This window comes from Sphaerodactylus townsendi, linkage group LG05 (assembly GCF_021028975.2).
Source record: "Sphaerodactylus townsendi isolate TG3544 linkage group LG05, MPM_Stown_v2.3, whole genome shotgun sequence".
Lineage (NCBI taxonomy): Eukaryota > Metazoa > Chordata > Lepidosauria > Squamata > Sphaerodactylidae > Sphaerodactylus > Sphaerodactylus townsendi.
In genome coordinates, this window is record NC_059429.1 from 47,764,695 (window position 1) to 47,783,121 (window position 18,427).

Consider the following 18,427-nt stretch of genomic DNA (forward strand, 5'->3'; position numbering starts at 1 on the left):
CAATAGCTCCCTGCAGTTCAAGGAAGGGTAAAAATGTTTGGGTGAATGGACCCTCAAGAAAGTTCTCAACAAATTCATGTATAGATTAACAAAAGGTATGATTCTCAGGCTGCATTCCTGACATGGGCCCGTGAGAGAAATAGCGGTTTCTCGGGTTTTGAACCCCCCCCCATTCATGTTCATAGCTCAGCTCATACCCTTTTGTGGAGTTTCCATTTATTTTAATAGTGCTTTTTCGGTTTTTGGCCTGCAGGGGGCGCATTGTTTGGGCTAGCAGCACTTTCAGGGATTGTTTGGGGGACTCTTCTGATGATACTACCTGGTTTTGGTGAGGTTTGGTTCAGGGGGTCCAAAGTTATGGACTCCCAAAGGGGGTGCCCCCATCCTCTATTGTTTCCAATGGGGGCTAATAGAAGATGGGGGTTACATCTTTGAGGGTCCATAACTTTGGACACCCTGAACCAAACTTCACCAAACCTGGGATATATTATCAGGAGAGTCTCTTATTGATACCACCCAGGCTTTGTGAAGTTTGGTCCAGGGAGTCCAAAGCTATGGACTCCCAAAGGGGGTGCCCCCATCCCCCATTGTTTCCAATGGGAGCTAATAGGAGATGGGGGCTACACCTTTGAGGGTCCATAACTTTGGACCCCCTGATCCAAACTTCACCAAACCTGGGCGGTATCAATAGGAGAGACTCCTAAAGATACCCTGAAAGTTTGGTGCTTCTAGCTCAGGGGTAGGGAACCTTTAACACTCAAAGAGCCATTTGGACCCGTTTTCCATGGGAAAAGAAAACACTTGGAGCCGCAAATAATTTTTGACATTTAAAATAAAGATAACACTATATATATATTGGCTTTTAAAAAACCTTTTACTCCGCTCATTCTGAGAAGCGCATGGATGCATCCGCCCTGCTGCCTGCAGGGCGGGCAAGGATTGGGCCAGCGGCTCAGCCTTGCCGGCCGCCGGGAAAGCGCCTGCCCCCGAATAGAGGCTGGGACAAGAGGAAAGCCCATGGCATGACCCAATAACCACGGACAGTTAGTGCGCCCTGCCCTGCTGCCTGCCAGGGTGAGCAAAAGGATAAGGCATGCGGTTCAGCTAGATGGAGCAACAGTGCAAGAGCAGAAGAGCATCATGACTCTCGAGCACTGAGTTCCCACCTCTGTTCTAGCTTAACAATTGCATCCCTGACAGCAGGCACCCCCCAAATTTCCCCAGATTCTCCTTTTAAATCCACCCCCTTCGGCATGGATTTAAAGGGAGAATCTGAGGTCCTCAGTTTAGAAGAAGAAGAGGAAGAGAAAGAGGAAGAAGAAGAAGAAGAAGAAGAAGAAGAAGAAGAAGAAGAAGAAGAAGAAGAAGAAGAAGAGGAGGAGGAGGAGGAGGAGGAGGAGGAGGAGGAGGAGGAGGAGGAGTTTGGATTTATATCCTGTAGGAGACTCAAAGGGGCTTACAATCTCCTTGCCCTTCCCCCTCACAACAAACACCCTGTGAGGTGGGTGGGGCTGAGAGAGCTCCGAAAAGCTGTGACTAGCCCAAGGTCACCCAAGTGGCGTGTGTGGGAGTGCACAGGCTAATCTGAATTCCCCAGATAAGCCTCCACAGCTCAAGTGGCAGAGCAGGGAATCAAACCCGGTTCCTCCAGATTAGAATGCACCTGCTCTTAACCACTATGCCACATTGAAGGTGATGCTGTTTCAGGGTGGGGGATAATCCACCCCAAACAGCATCACTTTCAATGTTGTTTAACTGGGGACCCCAGATTCTCCCTTTAAGGTGGATTTAAAAGGAGAATTTGGGCTCTCTAGTTTAAACACCATTGAAAGTGATGCTGTTTGGGGGTGGATTCCAGCATCACAGTGGCTGCCCGGGAGAGGGGGGGTGCAAAACTCAGATTTTGCACTGGGCTCCATTTTCCCTCTATGCCTCTGCCCAGAGGGGAGGGGAGGGGGAGGAAAGGGCGGGGGAGTCTGCCGTCCCTGGCTTTAGAGAGCTGCTTTTATAAGCGCTAGGCTGGGGGGCGTGGCTTGGGGAGGCATGTGGACCCAACCCCGAAGCCCCCCCCCCTAAAAAATCTATACGTACGTCCCTGATTCCTGAGAACAGTTTCCTGGGAGTAAGTCCATTGAATAAAATAGAGCACTTCAAAGTAGATGTCTTCTGGTGGTTGATGTCTCTTCCTTGACCAGAATTACCTTGCCTACAGAGGCATTCCATCCTCTCTTTCTCTTCCTTTGTGTCTGTACTCCTTTACTTAAATGATTGGTTGCCTTATATGTGTTTTCATTCTTTAGTGTTTCTCTATTAACCTTGTCAACAGGAAAAGCTTGTCATCTTGTACTTGCCAGCACAGCATTGACAGAACAAGTAGAGGCAGGGCTTGACATGGTAGTGAATGAGCAACAGACATGATGTTTGTGCAGTCATAGTTACTGGAAAGAAATATAGTGAGTTATGTGGCTTACAGGTGGGATTTGGTGTAGGGATGAAGAGAGGTTGTGTTATTTGTGTTAAGTGTGAGACTGTTCTTACAAGTTATGACCTACCTTAACTAAAGAGAATACCATCTAGTTTAGCAACATTCTTCCATAATATGAAGCTTTACATTTAAATTTTGGTTGTTATACTATTGTTTTAATGTTTATTGTTCAATCTAATTGTTTTGATATTGTTTTGATATTGTTGATACCCTTCTTGGGCCCTAGAGGGTCAGGAGAAAAGAGGTTAAATAAATGTTTTAAATAAGTAAATATTATTAGTGGCTAAGCATACATGAAAGATAGCAAGTTATTTTTATGTATGTATGTCTTTATGTACATTATTTATAGTCTGTCTTTCTCACTGAAACTGAAGGGAGATTACACATAGTCAATCAATACAGTCAACAAAATGGGACATTCAATAAACAATGCATTAGGATTGTAGAAATCTGGAACAAACTATGCTCTTTTCCATTGAAAGATGACGATAGAATTGTATATTAAACTGCCATTTCCTGGAGCTTTTTTGTTCTAGAATGTTCTGCTTGGGTCCTCAGCCAGACCTGGATCGAATTATAAGCTGCAGGCTGGAAGTGCCATAACAGCCAGGCAGCTGTTCCAGACTTCTACTCAAGAGATTTAGATAAGGATATACAGAGCTAGATATTGTCAGTATATTTATCTTCCACCCATTTTATTCCATAAAGGGCTTAAGATAGACAAATGGATGCCAGGCACATGCATAATAGCTACAAGACTATGAAAACTCCTAGAACTATTTAAAACAGTTCAAAGATACAAAAAGTACCAGATTGGTCTCCCATGCCAGTCTCCAACAATGAATATTCAGTTCCTTCTAAAACCATTTGAAATATTGCTGCTTCAAAGGCCAATGGGGAAAATGAATCTGAAAGGCAATTCTGAAAAATATGGACTCAAAAAAGGCTTATGGATCAAAGGATCAAAGCAGATTTCCCATCTCTAAGAAATGGATTGACAAGAGCTGATAGGAGGAATTTGACAGAGTTGACTTGAAATTATATCAGTCTGGATATTGTTGACCGTAACACCAGTATCTTAAACTAGAAGAGATAAAGAAGAGAGTAACCCTGCAGAAATTGGCAGGAGATACAATTAGAGACTGCCAAGGACATTTGCATAATTAACACTTGTATATAAATAAAGCTAGTAATTTAAGAAAGATCATTATACTATCATATGTAAATTATATAAAATTTAAGCAAATACATGTCAGACACATGGCTGCTAAATAGATCACAAGCTGATTTTAAAAATGTCACCCTCCCCTCCTTTGCAACCACTATGTCTTAAATGGTTTATTCTTTTAAAAAAAACATTTAGAGTTGTATGTTCCCTGAAAAATTCTGTAAATATTTTCCAGGAACAGAAATTATTCTTCTTAGCCTTATTCCCAGTTCCTGTTTTCTTGTTTTATGAACAACTGCTGTTTTAAAAGACTGCTTATGTGTACTGAACTAAAAACAACAACAACTATGCATCCACATTTGAGCTTTGAGAATCAGCTAGCTCAGTGCTTCTGAAACTGAAGTTAGGGGACCCTGGAGACCACAACAGTACTACAAATACACGTTAGTTCCCCAACAAAGCAAACCCCAAACTTCCAGCTGTTTCAGGTTGGGGAAATGGCATTAGAGTATCTTAAGATCCCTTTCCTCACAAGTTGTAGTCCCAATCCAAGTCAGTCCTCGTGCACCTGAGAATCAATTCTCAGCACACATATGCTTGACAGTACCTAATTGCTAAGGAGCAACATATCATCTAACTAGGCTCTAACTGTGAAAAAAATGGGGGAAACAGTTCTAACTTCATTTTTCACTTTTCTCTCCTAGGATGCAATCTCCCACTCCAGGATGAATGAATGCTACTATGATAAACGCATGGACTTTTTTTACAACAGGAGTAAGACACACACAGCAGACGAGTGGTCGGGGACAACTCTTGTCATTGTTTTATGCTTTGGGACTTTCTTCTGCCTCTTCATTTTCCTCTCAAATTCACTGGTCATAGCTGCTGTGGTCAAAAACAAGAAATTCCACTTCCCTTTCTACTATTTGCTTGCCAATCTAGCTGCTGCAGACTTTTTTGCTGGCATTGCTTATGTATTCTTGATGTTCAACACTGGTCCAGTATCCAAAACATTAACTGTTAACCGGTGGTTTTTGCGCCAAGGACTTCTGGACACCAGCCTGACTGCTTCTCTGGCCAATTTACTAGTAATAGCTGTTGAGCGGCACATGTCGGTGGTGCGGATGAGTGTTCACAGTAACCTCACAAAAAAGAGAGTCACCCTTTTCATTTTGTTGATATGGGCCGTAGCTATTTTCATGGGTGCAGTGCCCACATTGGGCTGGAACTGCCTCTGTGACATTTCAACATGTTCTTCCTTGGCACCTATTTACAGCAGGAGTTACCTGATATTCTGGACAGTTTCCAATCTTGGGGTTTTCTTCATCATGGTGGTGGTGTACATCAGAATCTACATGTACGTCCAAAGGAAAACAAATGTTTTATCTCCTCATACCAGTGGATCCATGAGCCGCAGAAGGACTCCGATGAAGCTTATGAAGACTGTTATGGCTGTGTTAGGTAAGATACTTGAATCTTCAGCAGATTCTGCATGGGCCAAAAACAGCGGTGTGAAAACAGTGTAAAATTGTTTAAAATGGTGTAAAAGGGTTTACACCATTTTCACACCGCTGTTTTTGACCCATGCGCAATCCGCTTTCATCAGGTTCCTTGAAAAGACTGTTGAAAAGTCTCTTATGGTTATGGGTTCTCAATTATATTTGCCTTGCTGCTCATCATACAGTTAGTTTCCTGTTGCGTCTTTTGTGATCCACTGTGGGAAGGAGATATTTGACTCCATCCTGCAGAAAGATATTTCTGCCCTTCTTGAACTTAGTGGTGCTTGTGAGTCCTAAATTCCATCTTTAAGTGCTCCTGCCTGTCTCATCTATGTTTAAGATCAACTGTTGAGTTAATCTTAGCCCTTGATCACACATTTCTTCTTGTGAGTTTAATTTTTGAAATATCAACCTGAGAGATTCTCACATTCCTCATTTGATATTGTAAAACTAGGAACGTGAGCCACAGCAACCTTCTACAAATGAACTGTATCGTCATGATGGCCTGTACATTCTTTCTTATTGGACCTGCCCCATTTATTCTGAGACCAAACCTAATGCACAGTACCTCCCTTCCCACTTTCTTCTCTGTGCAATGTAGATTGTTGTTGGATAGATATGGTCAAACCAGAAGCACTGATTCAGCATGTCAGAATAACTACAAATAACTGTTTAGTTAGTTAGTTCATTTGTCCTTAAGGGGATCCAAAACAGCCTACTTCTCTTCCTCGTTTTATTATCATAGCCCTGTGAGGTAAGTTAGTCTGAGAGTGTATGACCAACCCAAAGTCACCCAGCAAGTTTCTATAGCAGAATCAGAATTTAAACCTAGACACAGATCCTTGTATGACACTCTAATCATTGCACCCCACTGGCCCCAACTTTCTGGAGGCTGTTAGAAGGGTGTGTGTGTGTGTGCAAATTCTGCAGCTACTTACAATTTGTAAAATAAAGACCCATATGTGAAGCTCTTTGGACACAGAATGCAATATCTGTAGTAGTAGTATTAAAAATGTTTATGGGCTTGGGCACACTGCAAAGATCATTCAATATGAGCACTGAAAGACAATAAGAGGGAAATTGTAGCCTGAATTCTTTCCTACCCAGCTTTTAAAAATGACCATTTTTGAAACCAGTATCTCTGTGGTGTACCTATTATAGAAGCCCTGTGATAAATGAGTGATTTTTCAATGATACATGCAAGTTATCTTCATTCCCACTTTTTCTGGAGATCATGCTTCTATCTCCATCTAACCTTTTGTCCTCTTTGCCTAATGTCTGACAATCTTCTGGAATGCCATTGTGGTTCTTAGAAACTCCTGTTCTGACCCATAATTTAAGGAAATCCTTAGAAGGGTCACTTCAGTGACTATGTCTGATTTCCATTCCCATTTCCCATAAATGCAGACTCTTTGCAATGATTTGTTAAGTTTTGGATACTAGCTGCTGAGCAGATAATCCAAAACACAAAGCACAATGGAATTGTCCTGTATGTTGTATTCTCCACAAGACATTGAATAGAATGTTTCAGAACTAAATCTCTAGTAGCCATTTTTTAAATCAGAGAACAAAAGGAGGAATTGCTATGTCGCAGGAGAGAAATTCCTGTTCTTCTTATAACATTCTGAGATAGCAGTAAGGGGGATGCCTCTGTTGCTCCCACAAGAATTTACAGAATTACTTATCTTTCTTATGTACACCCAAGGACAGGCTGAAGTCTGGAGTTTGCCTTTCTCTGGCAGACCTTTGTTTCTTGAAACAGTAACTCAAAGTAAAAACAATTCACCAGCATTGGCTGTAAAAATCACTTGGCAGAACCAGTGCACTGAAAGGTAACTTAGGCCTCCAGGATATAGTCTTTCCATTGTGAGACATAGTCATTGTTACACTGATCCAAGTTCAGTTTAATAATAATCCCCTTTTAGTTCTGTCCATGCAGAACTACACGTTGTTCTTTGTCTGTCCCTCTAATATGACAGTAAACAAATGCAGGGATTGATAGCCCAAAATGCAGCCTGTGTAGTATTTCTGTTGGGCCTGTGAACAATTTGTTGAAATGTGGGAAATCCAAGCTCTCTGAGTTTTTTTAAAAAAAGTTTCCATGTTCGCTGTTTTAGTGAAAAGATAGAAAATACAGTTTCTGTGTGGCAAAATTCTTAACAGAGAGAAATCCTATGCAGAGTTACTCCAGCCTATTAATTGATTGTAAGTATCTTGTTTTGCTTAAAACACCAAAACAAAACTACAAACATGTATTTCTGAGCTTTTAAGTCCTTTTGGATTTTTGAAGAACTATCCTGTCTGTTTGATGAGCAATAAATGTAAGCGTTGGACTATATGGGTGACATCTTAGTTGGCAACAAGTTCCTACGTGTTAGCCACAGTGACTTGAATCATGAAAATGTGGACTGTAGCTTCTTTACCACCGTTTGAACCCAAAATTATAGTACAGTCCTAGTGGAAGTTGGATTACACTGCTCAGTTTGTTTAGGATTGCCTTGGAAGTCTATTGTAGGTTTAAGAAAGTCAGATTTCTTGCATTTGAATGTTTCTCTTTGCCAACATTGCAATTATGATTGCTAGCCCAATTGTTAGATCTCAGAAGCTGCCCTGGTTACTGTTTGGGTGGGAGATCAGCAAGGAAATCAAAGGACACTATCAGAAGCAGGCAAAGGCAAGCTCATCAGGGAAAGCTGAGGGGAGATGTGGATCAAACCCCATTTTCCTCTCTTCCCCTGCCCCAGAGTTTTGCTTTAAAGATTAAAGAAGCTTACTTATGCGCTGACTTCATCAAAACTGTTATAATTTGCAATGTTAAAGGTAGCATTTTGATAAAAGAGCATGTCTAGTGCTCCGGATGGCTATATAGCAACACTTCCGTTTTCTACAGTTGCACCCACCACAGAGCCCCCAAAATGGCAGGCGCAACTGTAGAAAATAAAAGTGTTACTATATAGCTGTCCAGAGCTCTGTACATGCTCTTTTATCAAAACACTATGCTTGCCATTGCAAACAATAATAGTTTTGACGAAGCTGGCATGTAGGTAAGCTTCTTTAATCTTTAAAGACAATTTGCCCTACTTTACAATGCAGTGGTATACTGCTGCAACTTCCGCTGCACTTGACCACATTTTCATCTTTCCCTGAGAAAGGGTATGCTTCTGAATGTTACTTGCCCTGAAAACAGTATGGGGAAACCATCAGTTGGCTATGATGTGATCGCACTTTCCACCATCACCATGCCAGATCTCAGTACAACTCATTAACTATTATATTACACTGGCACTCCTACTAGAAACAAGGGGCTGAGACTGAGATAAAGTAATTGGCCCAATGAAAACTGGAGATTTAGGAGAAAATGGCCCTAAATAGAAATTTTGTCTGAGAAGGTAACAGCCCCAATTTAGCTGTTCTTTATTATTCACTGGTTAAGTAAAAACAAGGAACTTTGGTTTCTTGACAGAAAGCAAACCACAAGCCAAAGGCTTCTTGTCTTTATTTAGAAGATTTATATCCTACTTTTCTACTGTAAATTTTTCTCAAGGAAGCATACACCATCGCGTGCTCTTTGTCTTGATATGTCTAACACCTCAGCTGTTTGCTGCAATGGCAGGAAGACACATGCATCTCCATGGAATGTGCAAACTGCCAGGAATACTGTGTACCCATCAGACTACCTGTGGAACTCTGGATGAGGCTGACTGCTTTGAAGTGATAGTTGTGTATGCAAACCTTGACCCGGCATCTGCTGCAATTGTTCAGGCTAGCTTCACTTCTCCAGATTTAGGGTTGGAATTCCTGGTAATTCGAGCATTTGAGCTTTAAAAATACTGGACTGAATTAGCACTGCTATATTGCAGTTCAGATCACAAACTTCACATTCTTTTTTCCCCTGCAGGATTATGCGAAGCTACAAGGGGCCAGGGGGTGCGTGTTGCAACGGGCGCGCGCACCGGAGGGGGGGGGGGGCGCACAAAAAATCAGGTTTGTGTTTTTTGTATTTTTAGTGTTTTTTCACTGTTTGGCCTGCAGGGGGTGTGGTTTTTAGCCTAGCAGCACCAAAATTTCAGAGTATCTTTAGCAGACTCTCCTGATGATACCACCCAGGTTTGGTGAGGTTTGGTTCAGGGGGTCAAAAGATATTGACTCCCAAAGTGGGTGTGTGGCGAGTATACCACGCTACTGGCCACCAAGTATAGCAGATTGGCCAGAGAGAAAAAGGGATTCCTGGTTGTTGTTTTCTGGAACCCTCTTTTATTTAACTTTCGCTGCCACCAACTACTTAAGGATATCTAGAAAACCCCACACTGCTTCTAGCCACCAGTCTTTCAAGGATTCCCACCTCTCAGTCACTCTTGCTTGAGGGGAAGTTCCTACAGGGTCCCTCAATTAATAATTTTGGAGTGAACTCATGATGGCTGGGGTTTCTAGTCAGTCACCCACGTTATTAATCACACACACAGACACGTGCTGGCACGAGGGAATTTGAACAAAATAAATAAAAGTTTATTTTTGAAATAAAAGAATCTCCTTTAACTGGCTCAGAAATAACCTTCAAATAAGCTTTTGATATTTGGTGGTTCTTCAGACTTAACACGCACACAGACACACTCAGGTGTCTTTCAATAAACGAATTGGCTTTAATATGATTTACTTTTCTCTACAGATGCACCCTTGACCTTATTCTTCCACTACCCACTGTTTCACACACCCTCAGTCCTGGCCCTGTGAGTTTCAGGCATTACACAGCCTCCCTCACTCACACACACCAAACCCTCTCTGCAGAGGTTTGGGGCCCTCTGCAGACTGGTATGGTACAGGGGCTGGACAGACTCCTAGATCCGGTCAGTGTCCGCTGACAAGCCTCTGGCCAGTGCTTCGCTCTGCACCAAAAGCCAGGGCCTTCCTTGGCCTTGCACGAGCTTCCTCCGCTTGAAGAGAGTTACCAGAATTCTGTCAGTTATCTGAGCTGGATCAGAATCCCTCTTCAAAAGAGTCAGAACTGAGAGACTCCACTCTTCAGACTCTGCTCTCAAACTGAACACAAGCTGTTCTCAAACTGATCTGTTCAGATCTGATCTGTACTGAGCAGAACTCCAAGCTGTTCATTTCAGCACACACAAGACTGTTCTGCTGTCTCCTTCTCTTCTGACAGGCTCTGCTCTGTCTATCTTGTCAGCATTATATCGCCCCCTAACATTGGCCATAGGCAACTGTGTCTCCCAACGACCAATCACATTGCTTCTATGTAAATTGGGGCCTGTGGATTACTTTAAGTGTCACCCAGGCCTCTATAAGCAGGACTGTTTCACACCTACCCTTCAAGGTGAGGCAAGTCTGTTACATTGTGCCCCCACCCCCCATTGTTTCGGGAGCTAATAGGAGATGGGGGCTACACCTTTGAGGGTCCGTAACTTTGGACCCCCTGAACCAAACTTTACCAAACCTGGGTGGTATCAGAAGGAGAGTCTCCTGAAGATAACCTGAAAGTTTGGTGTTATTAGCCTAAAAACTGCGCCCCTGCAGGCCAAAAACTGAAATAAACACTAAAAATACAAAAAACACAAACGAACATGCCCCCGCAAAATTCAGAATTTGCACTGGGTTCCATTTTCCCTAGCTACGCCTCTGTCTATCCCTTTATCAAAGCAGTTTTCTGAACCATTTCATTTTAGTACAGCCTTATTACCTCTGTGACAAAGTCCTCCTGAATAATTTAGTTTTGCATCGTTTGCAGAAAGCAAGGGGAGTGGGAGCCTCTCCATGAGAGGGGGGCTACAGAAGAATGCACATGTATGGGCAGTCATTGATTTTTGCCAGGTGGTGCTTGCAGAAAGCCCTGATCAGATAAGCAAAGCTGTTGTGGCAGAGAATACGGGAAGAGGTATTCCTGCAGATATGAGGAGCCAGCCCCAAAGGGTTGAAGCATATCTAGATGGAAGACCACCTGGGGAATCTATACCTGCCTTTGTGGAAGAAAGGCCAGATATTAATGTAATAAAATAATACTTTGATCCCACCTTGCAACTCCCCCTTTTTCCAGTCCACTGTTATGCTTAGTTTAAAATCCAGTGAACAGAATAATCAAATAATCAGATATTTTGACTTCCTAATTCTGTAGGGAAGATCCTGGCTTCAAAAGCAGTCTCATAGAGGGGAGTCTTCTAATTGTTCTCACCCTCCTGGTATGGTCCATGTGGAGTTCCACAAGTCATCCTTCTGTACCCATAAACATATGTGTGAACAGTACTCCCCATCTGTCTTATTTCAGCTAGAAGAAAGTGTTACCCAAACAGGCCACATGTGTATATGACTAAAAGGGCATCAGCCTTTTAACAGGTCAGAAGCCTCAGGGGAATTAACCAATTGAATAGTAGGAAACATGCATGCACACACACACTAAAGTTCTACAAAGCCTAACTTCTACTAAATCCTCACCTGAGCAAATAGAACTAATTTAAAGGGAGTCTAAAGAGAAATGGAGGTGGTGAGAGAGATATACAAGCCTGTCCTGGTGAGTGAATTGCTATAGTGTTTGTCAGAGGAAGGAGAAAGTCGTGTAGATAGGGCGTGGTGTGGTTTGGATAGTGCGATCTTCACAGGTGCCTGCATTGGAGAGAAGGGTCATTCACATATTCCCACTACTCATTCCTGCATGGAGTATTGGAGCCAGTATTGAGATGAGAACAGCTGGAACAAAAAGTTTTAGTGTTCTCAACGGTAACTTTATACTCTGGAAGTGTGGCAATAGAGACGGAAATAAGATACTGCTTGAAATGGACTGGATTGAAGCCACAAGTTTTAAACCTCATTAGTGGATCAGCAAGATAATAGTTGCCTGGGAAAGATATCTCTCAAGGCAAGGGAAATTGAGGATATCAGATGCTTCTTTGATGAAGTGTATGGCCCAAATGGAATAGCAATTAGATGGTCACCATTTGGTGAAAGAATATTAAGGCTGGATGCTCAATGGATGACTTAGAACCAGTCTCAGGTGCTCAGCCTGACCTACCACAACGTGGTTATGACAAGCTGGGAAACAGCCAATGGGATGAAGATATAACAATAAAGAATGGGATGAAGATATAATAATAAAGAATGGGATGAAGATATAATAATAAAACCTTTTTCTGTTGCTCTGAAGATAGATCAGGGGTTTCCAACCTTTTAGCGTCAACAGGCACATTTGGAATTCTGGCTGAGTGTGGTGTGCCCACAGCAAGATAATGGCTGCTGCAGGAGGCAGAGCCAGACACAATATGATTGCCACAGTTTATCTTCAGTAACACATTTAGCAAAGTCTGCTTAGCCAGTCAGAAGCCTTGCTAGACAAAAACTCTACCTGGCCTCACCAACTTCCTAAAAACACTTGGCAGCCACCAGAAAAGGTGTCCATGGGCACAGTGGGCCGGAGGCAGCATGCTGGGAACCCCCAGCTATATATATCATTGTAAGACGGACCAAATGGTCTAACTCATACATATGTTCTTAACTGCTGCCCTTATAAGGAGGTTACAGTTATCTTAGATAAAGCAAAATCACAGTGTGTATTTGGGAGATCAGAACCAATCCAACTTTTTTGCTTTCTTTTCCTTAATTGATTTTATATTTCCTCTTCTTATCTTCTTAGCATATAATACATAGTGGAAGATGTCCTGAAACCAGCAGAATCCTAACAAAAGGGATGCTAATTGTTCTCTGGTTTACAAGGCAACTTCTAGCCTCTAGACTGGCTTTAAAACCATTAACAGTGGGATTAGTTTTCAGTTGCTGGAGCACTGAAGTAAAAAGCAAAGAGTGACTTTCCCCTAATCTCTAAGAAAAAGCAGCAAAATGCCAATCTTCTGGCACAGAAGAGAGGACCTTCAGATCAAAGATCATAATTTCCAGGATTGTTTTCAGGATAGGAGTTGTATTGATAGCTGGCTGAGCATGGTGTGTATTGATAGCTTTTTATGGTATACTAGCAGGGCCCGGCCACACGGTGCTGTGGCAATTGTCGTTCTCATCACAGTCCGCAACCCACACAGATGTCCATGCAGGTCCAATGATCCGCAGCATAGCCTTTGGGGTGGTCAAATGGAATCCCTCTTTCCCTTTTCAATTCACATTGTTATATGGTGGAGTCTTGTTTTTTTAGTATAATGTAACCCTTTCCATTCCACAATGGAACTGTCCAGAGTGCGAATCCCGCTGTCCATGAGGCTGGTTGCCACACACAGTCCTGGCTTGGGTAAGGCAGAACTGGGGCAAGGAGGCTATCCCAGTCAGGCAGCAGAGGCACGGTGGTGAGGCGCTCAGATCGAGGCCAGCTCCCTGGGTTCTTAAAGGGCCATGTGCAAAAGAAGTGGAGCCAGTAGTGTTGGTTCGCCCCCACCCCATGGATTTTCTTAGAAGAAAAAGTCAAACTCCAGCTTGCTTGTAGTAAAAGAGAGCTGTGGCGAATATGGGTGAGGAAGTGGGTAAGTGGTGGTTGGATGTGAGGGAGGGCAGAGTGAGGTGTGTGAGGATGAACTGGATGTGTTTGTGTGTTGTGTGGTAGCAGTGGGTGAGGCACAGAGAGTGAAAGTTACCTGTGTGTGAGCGGGGGGGGGAGCCCCACCTGACGTCTCACACGGCAAAGTGTGTATGTGTTTCACTTCCACTCGTATTACCTAACAGTATTACCTATTTACTGTTTTCACTGTTCATCTTTGCCCATCTGAGTGAACATTCTCAGCCCTCATCCCAAGCCCTCCGGCCACAGACAGACATGCTGCATGAACATTCTAAGGGTGACAGTTAAACAGAGGCAGCTTCATGGCCTGGTGCGCCAGGAAAAAGATGTTTTACCTGGCTCAGGTATGGACTTTTGGCGGTTTGAAGGTCCAAGTACCTGCCAGCAGCAGGGAGGGACATCCTGTGAAAATTTGGGGGCGATCCGTCCAGCAGCTTCTGAGGGACACCATCAGGGACAAACACACTGTTAGATTTTTATATATATAAGAAGATTATACTATTGTAATACTACTGGTATTATAGTTGTATTGATAGCTTTTTATTATCAGTATTATAATAGAAAAAAGCTTGTCATAATAGTGTGACGGGCCTTGCATTTTTATTTGTGCATGCCCAGGAGTATACTGAATACACTGAATACACATTCCATGAAGTTCTGGATACTGGAGCACATAATGCTCCTTATCAAGGGTGATGATTATTACCTGGCAATATCGTTCCCCATGTGCACTGTGATATGTCTCAGCACAAGTGACTGGGAACCATCGGGGGAAGAAGCAGAGAAGAAATACATTGGGAATACCACTGCAGTCTGGACTAAAGCCGCCTCTGGTGGCCCGATATATCTTTTGTAGCTTAGAATTAACCCTATTGGTTTTGTCCCACAGAACCCAATCAAGATCCTTTTAATGGAGTCATTCTTGGGCGATTTCCCACTGGCGATTAATCCTGGGATAGTCACCCGAAATAGCCAGGTTTCCTTGCGATCTCCCCACTGCCAAACCGCAGAAACACAGATCAGTCCCATTTCTGGCACTCCCCCACCCCTTATCACAGGATTTTCCTGGAACTGCTTGTATATTCACCTTTTTGAAAAAACACTCCAATGGGAGCTAATAGGAGATGGGGGCTACACATTTGAGGGTCCACAACTTTGACCCCCATGAACCAAACTTCACCAAACCTGGGTGGTATCATCAGGAAGGTCTCCTAAAGATACTCTGAAATTTTGGTGCTACTAGTTTAACAATTGCACCCCTGACAGCAAGCACGTCCCCAAGGGGCAGGGCTAGATGTCTTCACTAGAAACATGCTGCAGTGAGGATGCTGGAACCGGGATGAAAAGGTGCCTGATTCTTTTGAAACTTGGTTGTATCTAGATTAATTTTTCAGTGGGAATTCGGCCCTTGTTTTCAAAGTTTTAACCAACCGTTATCAGTTTCTTGATGTGACACTACAGTGTGACAGAATCTTGGGGACTGGTTTTTGTCCATCCCGACAACTTTCCACGATTGCTTGGGCTCCCCAGCCCTAGCGATGCTATTGCAGTTTTCAGATTCTCACAGGCAGGAATTCAACAGGTGATTACCAGGTCATGTTATATACCGGTTATATATACCCCCATGCTAAAAAAAAAAAAAGCTTCCAATGTCCATTTCCACACATTAAGCTTCTCTTTAGGCTGCCATAGAAGCTCGCTTATTACCTGGCTCCAGTCACATATTCTCAGCATGGCTTACCTCAAAGGGTTGTTGAGGATAAAATGAAGGGTAGGAGGAGGATGGAAGCTACTTTGGGTTCTCATTGGGGAGAAAGGGGGGATATAAATGAAATAAATCAATAAAGGGACAGAATAGTCTCTTCCAGGCCTGCTGGCAACCCTAGCAGACGCGTAGTGGCAATGCGGACATCCGGTCCCGGGCGCCGCCATTGCCATCACGTATCAGGGGCGGGGCCAGGGTCATTTCAGGGGCGGGGCGTCATGGGCGGAGCGGCGGCGGGAGGGGATGCGCAGGCAGCTCATGCCCCGGGCGCAGTTCCCCCACCCTTTGTCACTAGTGATAGGGTGGGGAAGGTTTCACTCCTGCCTCTATAAACTTGATTTCTTCTAACAGCTGTTGATTTTATTCTCTTGTTTTTAAAATACCTGGCCAGAAGAGCATGGAGAATGAATAGCCGATAAGCATGGCTTATGGTACTTAAATAAACAATGATTGCAAATGCCTCTGGATGAAGGCCCTAACATATGTGTTTGCACCGTTTCATTGCAGTTGGGTGGGAAAAGGAGAGCTTGGTGCTGTAAACTGCTTGTAAAATGATGCATTGCTATGGCTTTTGGAAAGCCATTCGAATTCATAATAACATTTTGAATGATTTGGCAGAGCCACAGAAGGTTTTAATTCGCAATAAGTTATAACCTGTTCATTTGTTCCAGTCAGTAGCTCTTTTCTTCACTGGTCAGACGTCATTGCTTTTCAGATGTTTGTGATTCCTTTTCTGTTATGGTTGGAGATTAAAATCTAGTTAGGTGTGTTTAACTAGGTGTTTCCACTCTCTGAATTTAGGTGTTGTGGGGGAATGCTTTGTTTCTGACCCATTTATACCACTGCAATGCCTTCCATTTATTTCAAACAACCCCCTCCCCCCAGCAGCCACCCATTTATTTGTGGTAAATTGCTAGTGAAGGTGTTTCTGCTTGCACAAATATTTATTCATTTATATAAAACATTTTAATGTGGCATTTCCACCCAGCTTAGGGACTCCAAGACAGCATACCATCACAAACATTAATATTACTGCAAACGTGTTGAAAAACATAATATAAAAACAATTAAAAGCAACAATTAAATAGATCACATACTAGGGCCCCCACCCCTCAGGTTCCATTGCCCGCCACCACTAAATGCGGCAGAAAAATAAAAAATAAAAATACGGCCTCATCTACTTAGAGGAAATAGACCTTACCATAGAGTTCCTGATGATTCCTAGAGTGAACAGAAAGTGATAAAGTGTTACTCTAGAAACCACCATTAGATTGGACAATATTGGTACAGCCATACGTTTCCCATGCTAGCCTTGTACTATGTTGCTGGAAATTGTGGTATCCACCTTAATCTGAGCTACTACATCCTATAATCTATTAGGTTGTTCACACAGAGGCTTCCACCTCTAGGATTCTAATAGCCTCAGATGATAGTGGTGCAGGTGAAGATTATTAAGCTCCTTACCTCCTATGGCCTGTTCCTCTTTCTGTTGCAGGAATCTTGTCAGTGTCCTATGCAACCAGGCAGTGAATCAGTCACCCTCTTCAAACTTGGTAGATAAGATCTCTGCGTCTGAATAACTAGTGTTTTCCTCTTCATTAAGGAGTAGTGCAATCTGTTATTTGGCACTTCACAGCTTATGAAGTGGTCATACAATCATATGGACTCCAGTGTCTCTGACATTCAACTCTGTAATAACATTCCTCTGAGAACTATTGCCTTCTTTTCTTTCAGTTGTGACTACAGTAGGCAGGATTTCAGAGTTTGCAGCCACAGGATAAGACACGCCTTTATTCTTTTTGTTGGGCTAATATACCCCTGGAACAAGTCCAGCATTACTACAAGATATGCAGCCCAATCCAGATGGGGGTGGGGAGCTGAACACTCATAGGGAGCAATGGAGGATTGTGCCAACATGTTTGTCCCCTCCACCAGCACAAGGGGCAGCCCTGCTGGTGGAAGGGATGAAGGCCCTCAGCCTCATGAGGGTAAAACCTGGAAGTCGGGGCTGCTGTGAAGCACTGCCAGCATCTGCTCTGACCCCAGTGAGGGGGAGTGTTCCCAGGGGTGGCACCAATGTTGGTTGGCTTCCACTGGCATTCCAGCCCGAGAACACTGGCCCCCAGACCTGCAGACTTATGCCCCATGAAAGTGCAACATAAGCTTGTTAGGCCTATGGGATGATTCAAACAGTGGGAGGGGATTTTTGTTCTCCCTCCCTTCTGTGGTGCTGGAAGCTCAACTGGATTGTGCTGTAATTCTAGTTAACTAGGACCCTACATGTACATAAGCTGTATATGTCTGTGCAACATGCTGTGGTCTAATAGAGAACAGCGATTGGGCTGTATTTGTGAGTTTCCAGGCATTTGGTTGGAAATAGAAGAGTGGACTTTTGCTATGATCCTGCAAGGCAGTTATTTTCTACAGCAGTAGTTCCCACCGTTTTTTTCACTCATGCACCCCTTGGCAACACATGCCCCTAAAATTGTGCCCCCATTATTAGCAAACCCATTATGTAATTTTTCTCCCATAAACCCAAATGCTATAGTATGTACCTCTGGTGGTATGCATACCCCAGGTGGGGAACCACTGTTCTAGAAGTCTCACTCTTTGAAGATGACTTTTATGGCAGTATCCTGACTAACATGCAAGCTAACCTTTGAAATGACAGTATATGCCATTCCAGGCAAGTCAGCACATGAGTTGCTGAGTTGAAGAGTGTTTGGTGACATGCTTATATTTATGCAGAAATATGACTCCTAATAAAAAAAGCTGTTTTCAAATATAACTCAAAGTGATAGCATAGTATTGTACGTGTGATTTTGATGGCTGTTCAGAAAGTTATGAAACTGCACTTGACTCGAGTGCATAATTCAGAAGCTAGTTATTGGCTCTGGTGAATTCGTTGGCAAGGATGTGTAGGAATGTTTTATATCAGGGTTGCCAGCTCTGGGTTGGGAAGACCTGGAGATTTAGGGGTGGAGCCTGAGGAAGGCAGGGTTTGATAATACTA

The 18,427-nt window shown here is 43.1% G+C and overlaps 1 protein-coding gene across 1 annotated transcript in view; it reads left to right on the forward strand.

The window, feature by feature from the left end:
• LPAR3 (lysophosphatidic acid receptor 3) overlaps positions 1 to 18,427 on the forward strand; it is a 42,565-nt gene that overhangs the window by 13,598 nt on the left and 10,540 nt on the right. The window contains exon 2 of the mRNA XM_048498828.1: positions 4,358 to 5,114. Within this exon, the coding sequence (XP_048354785.1) occupies positions 4,379 to 5,114 (736 nt within the window). The 5' untranslated portion in view covers positions 4,358 to 4,378. The remainder of the gene's footprint in view (positions 1 to 4,357; positions 5,115 to 18,427) is intronic.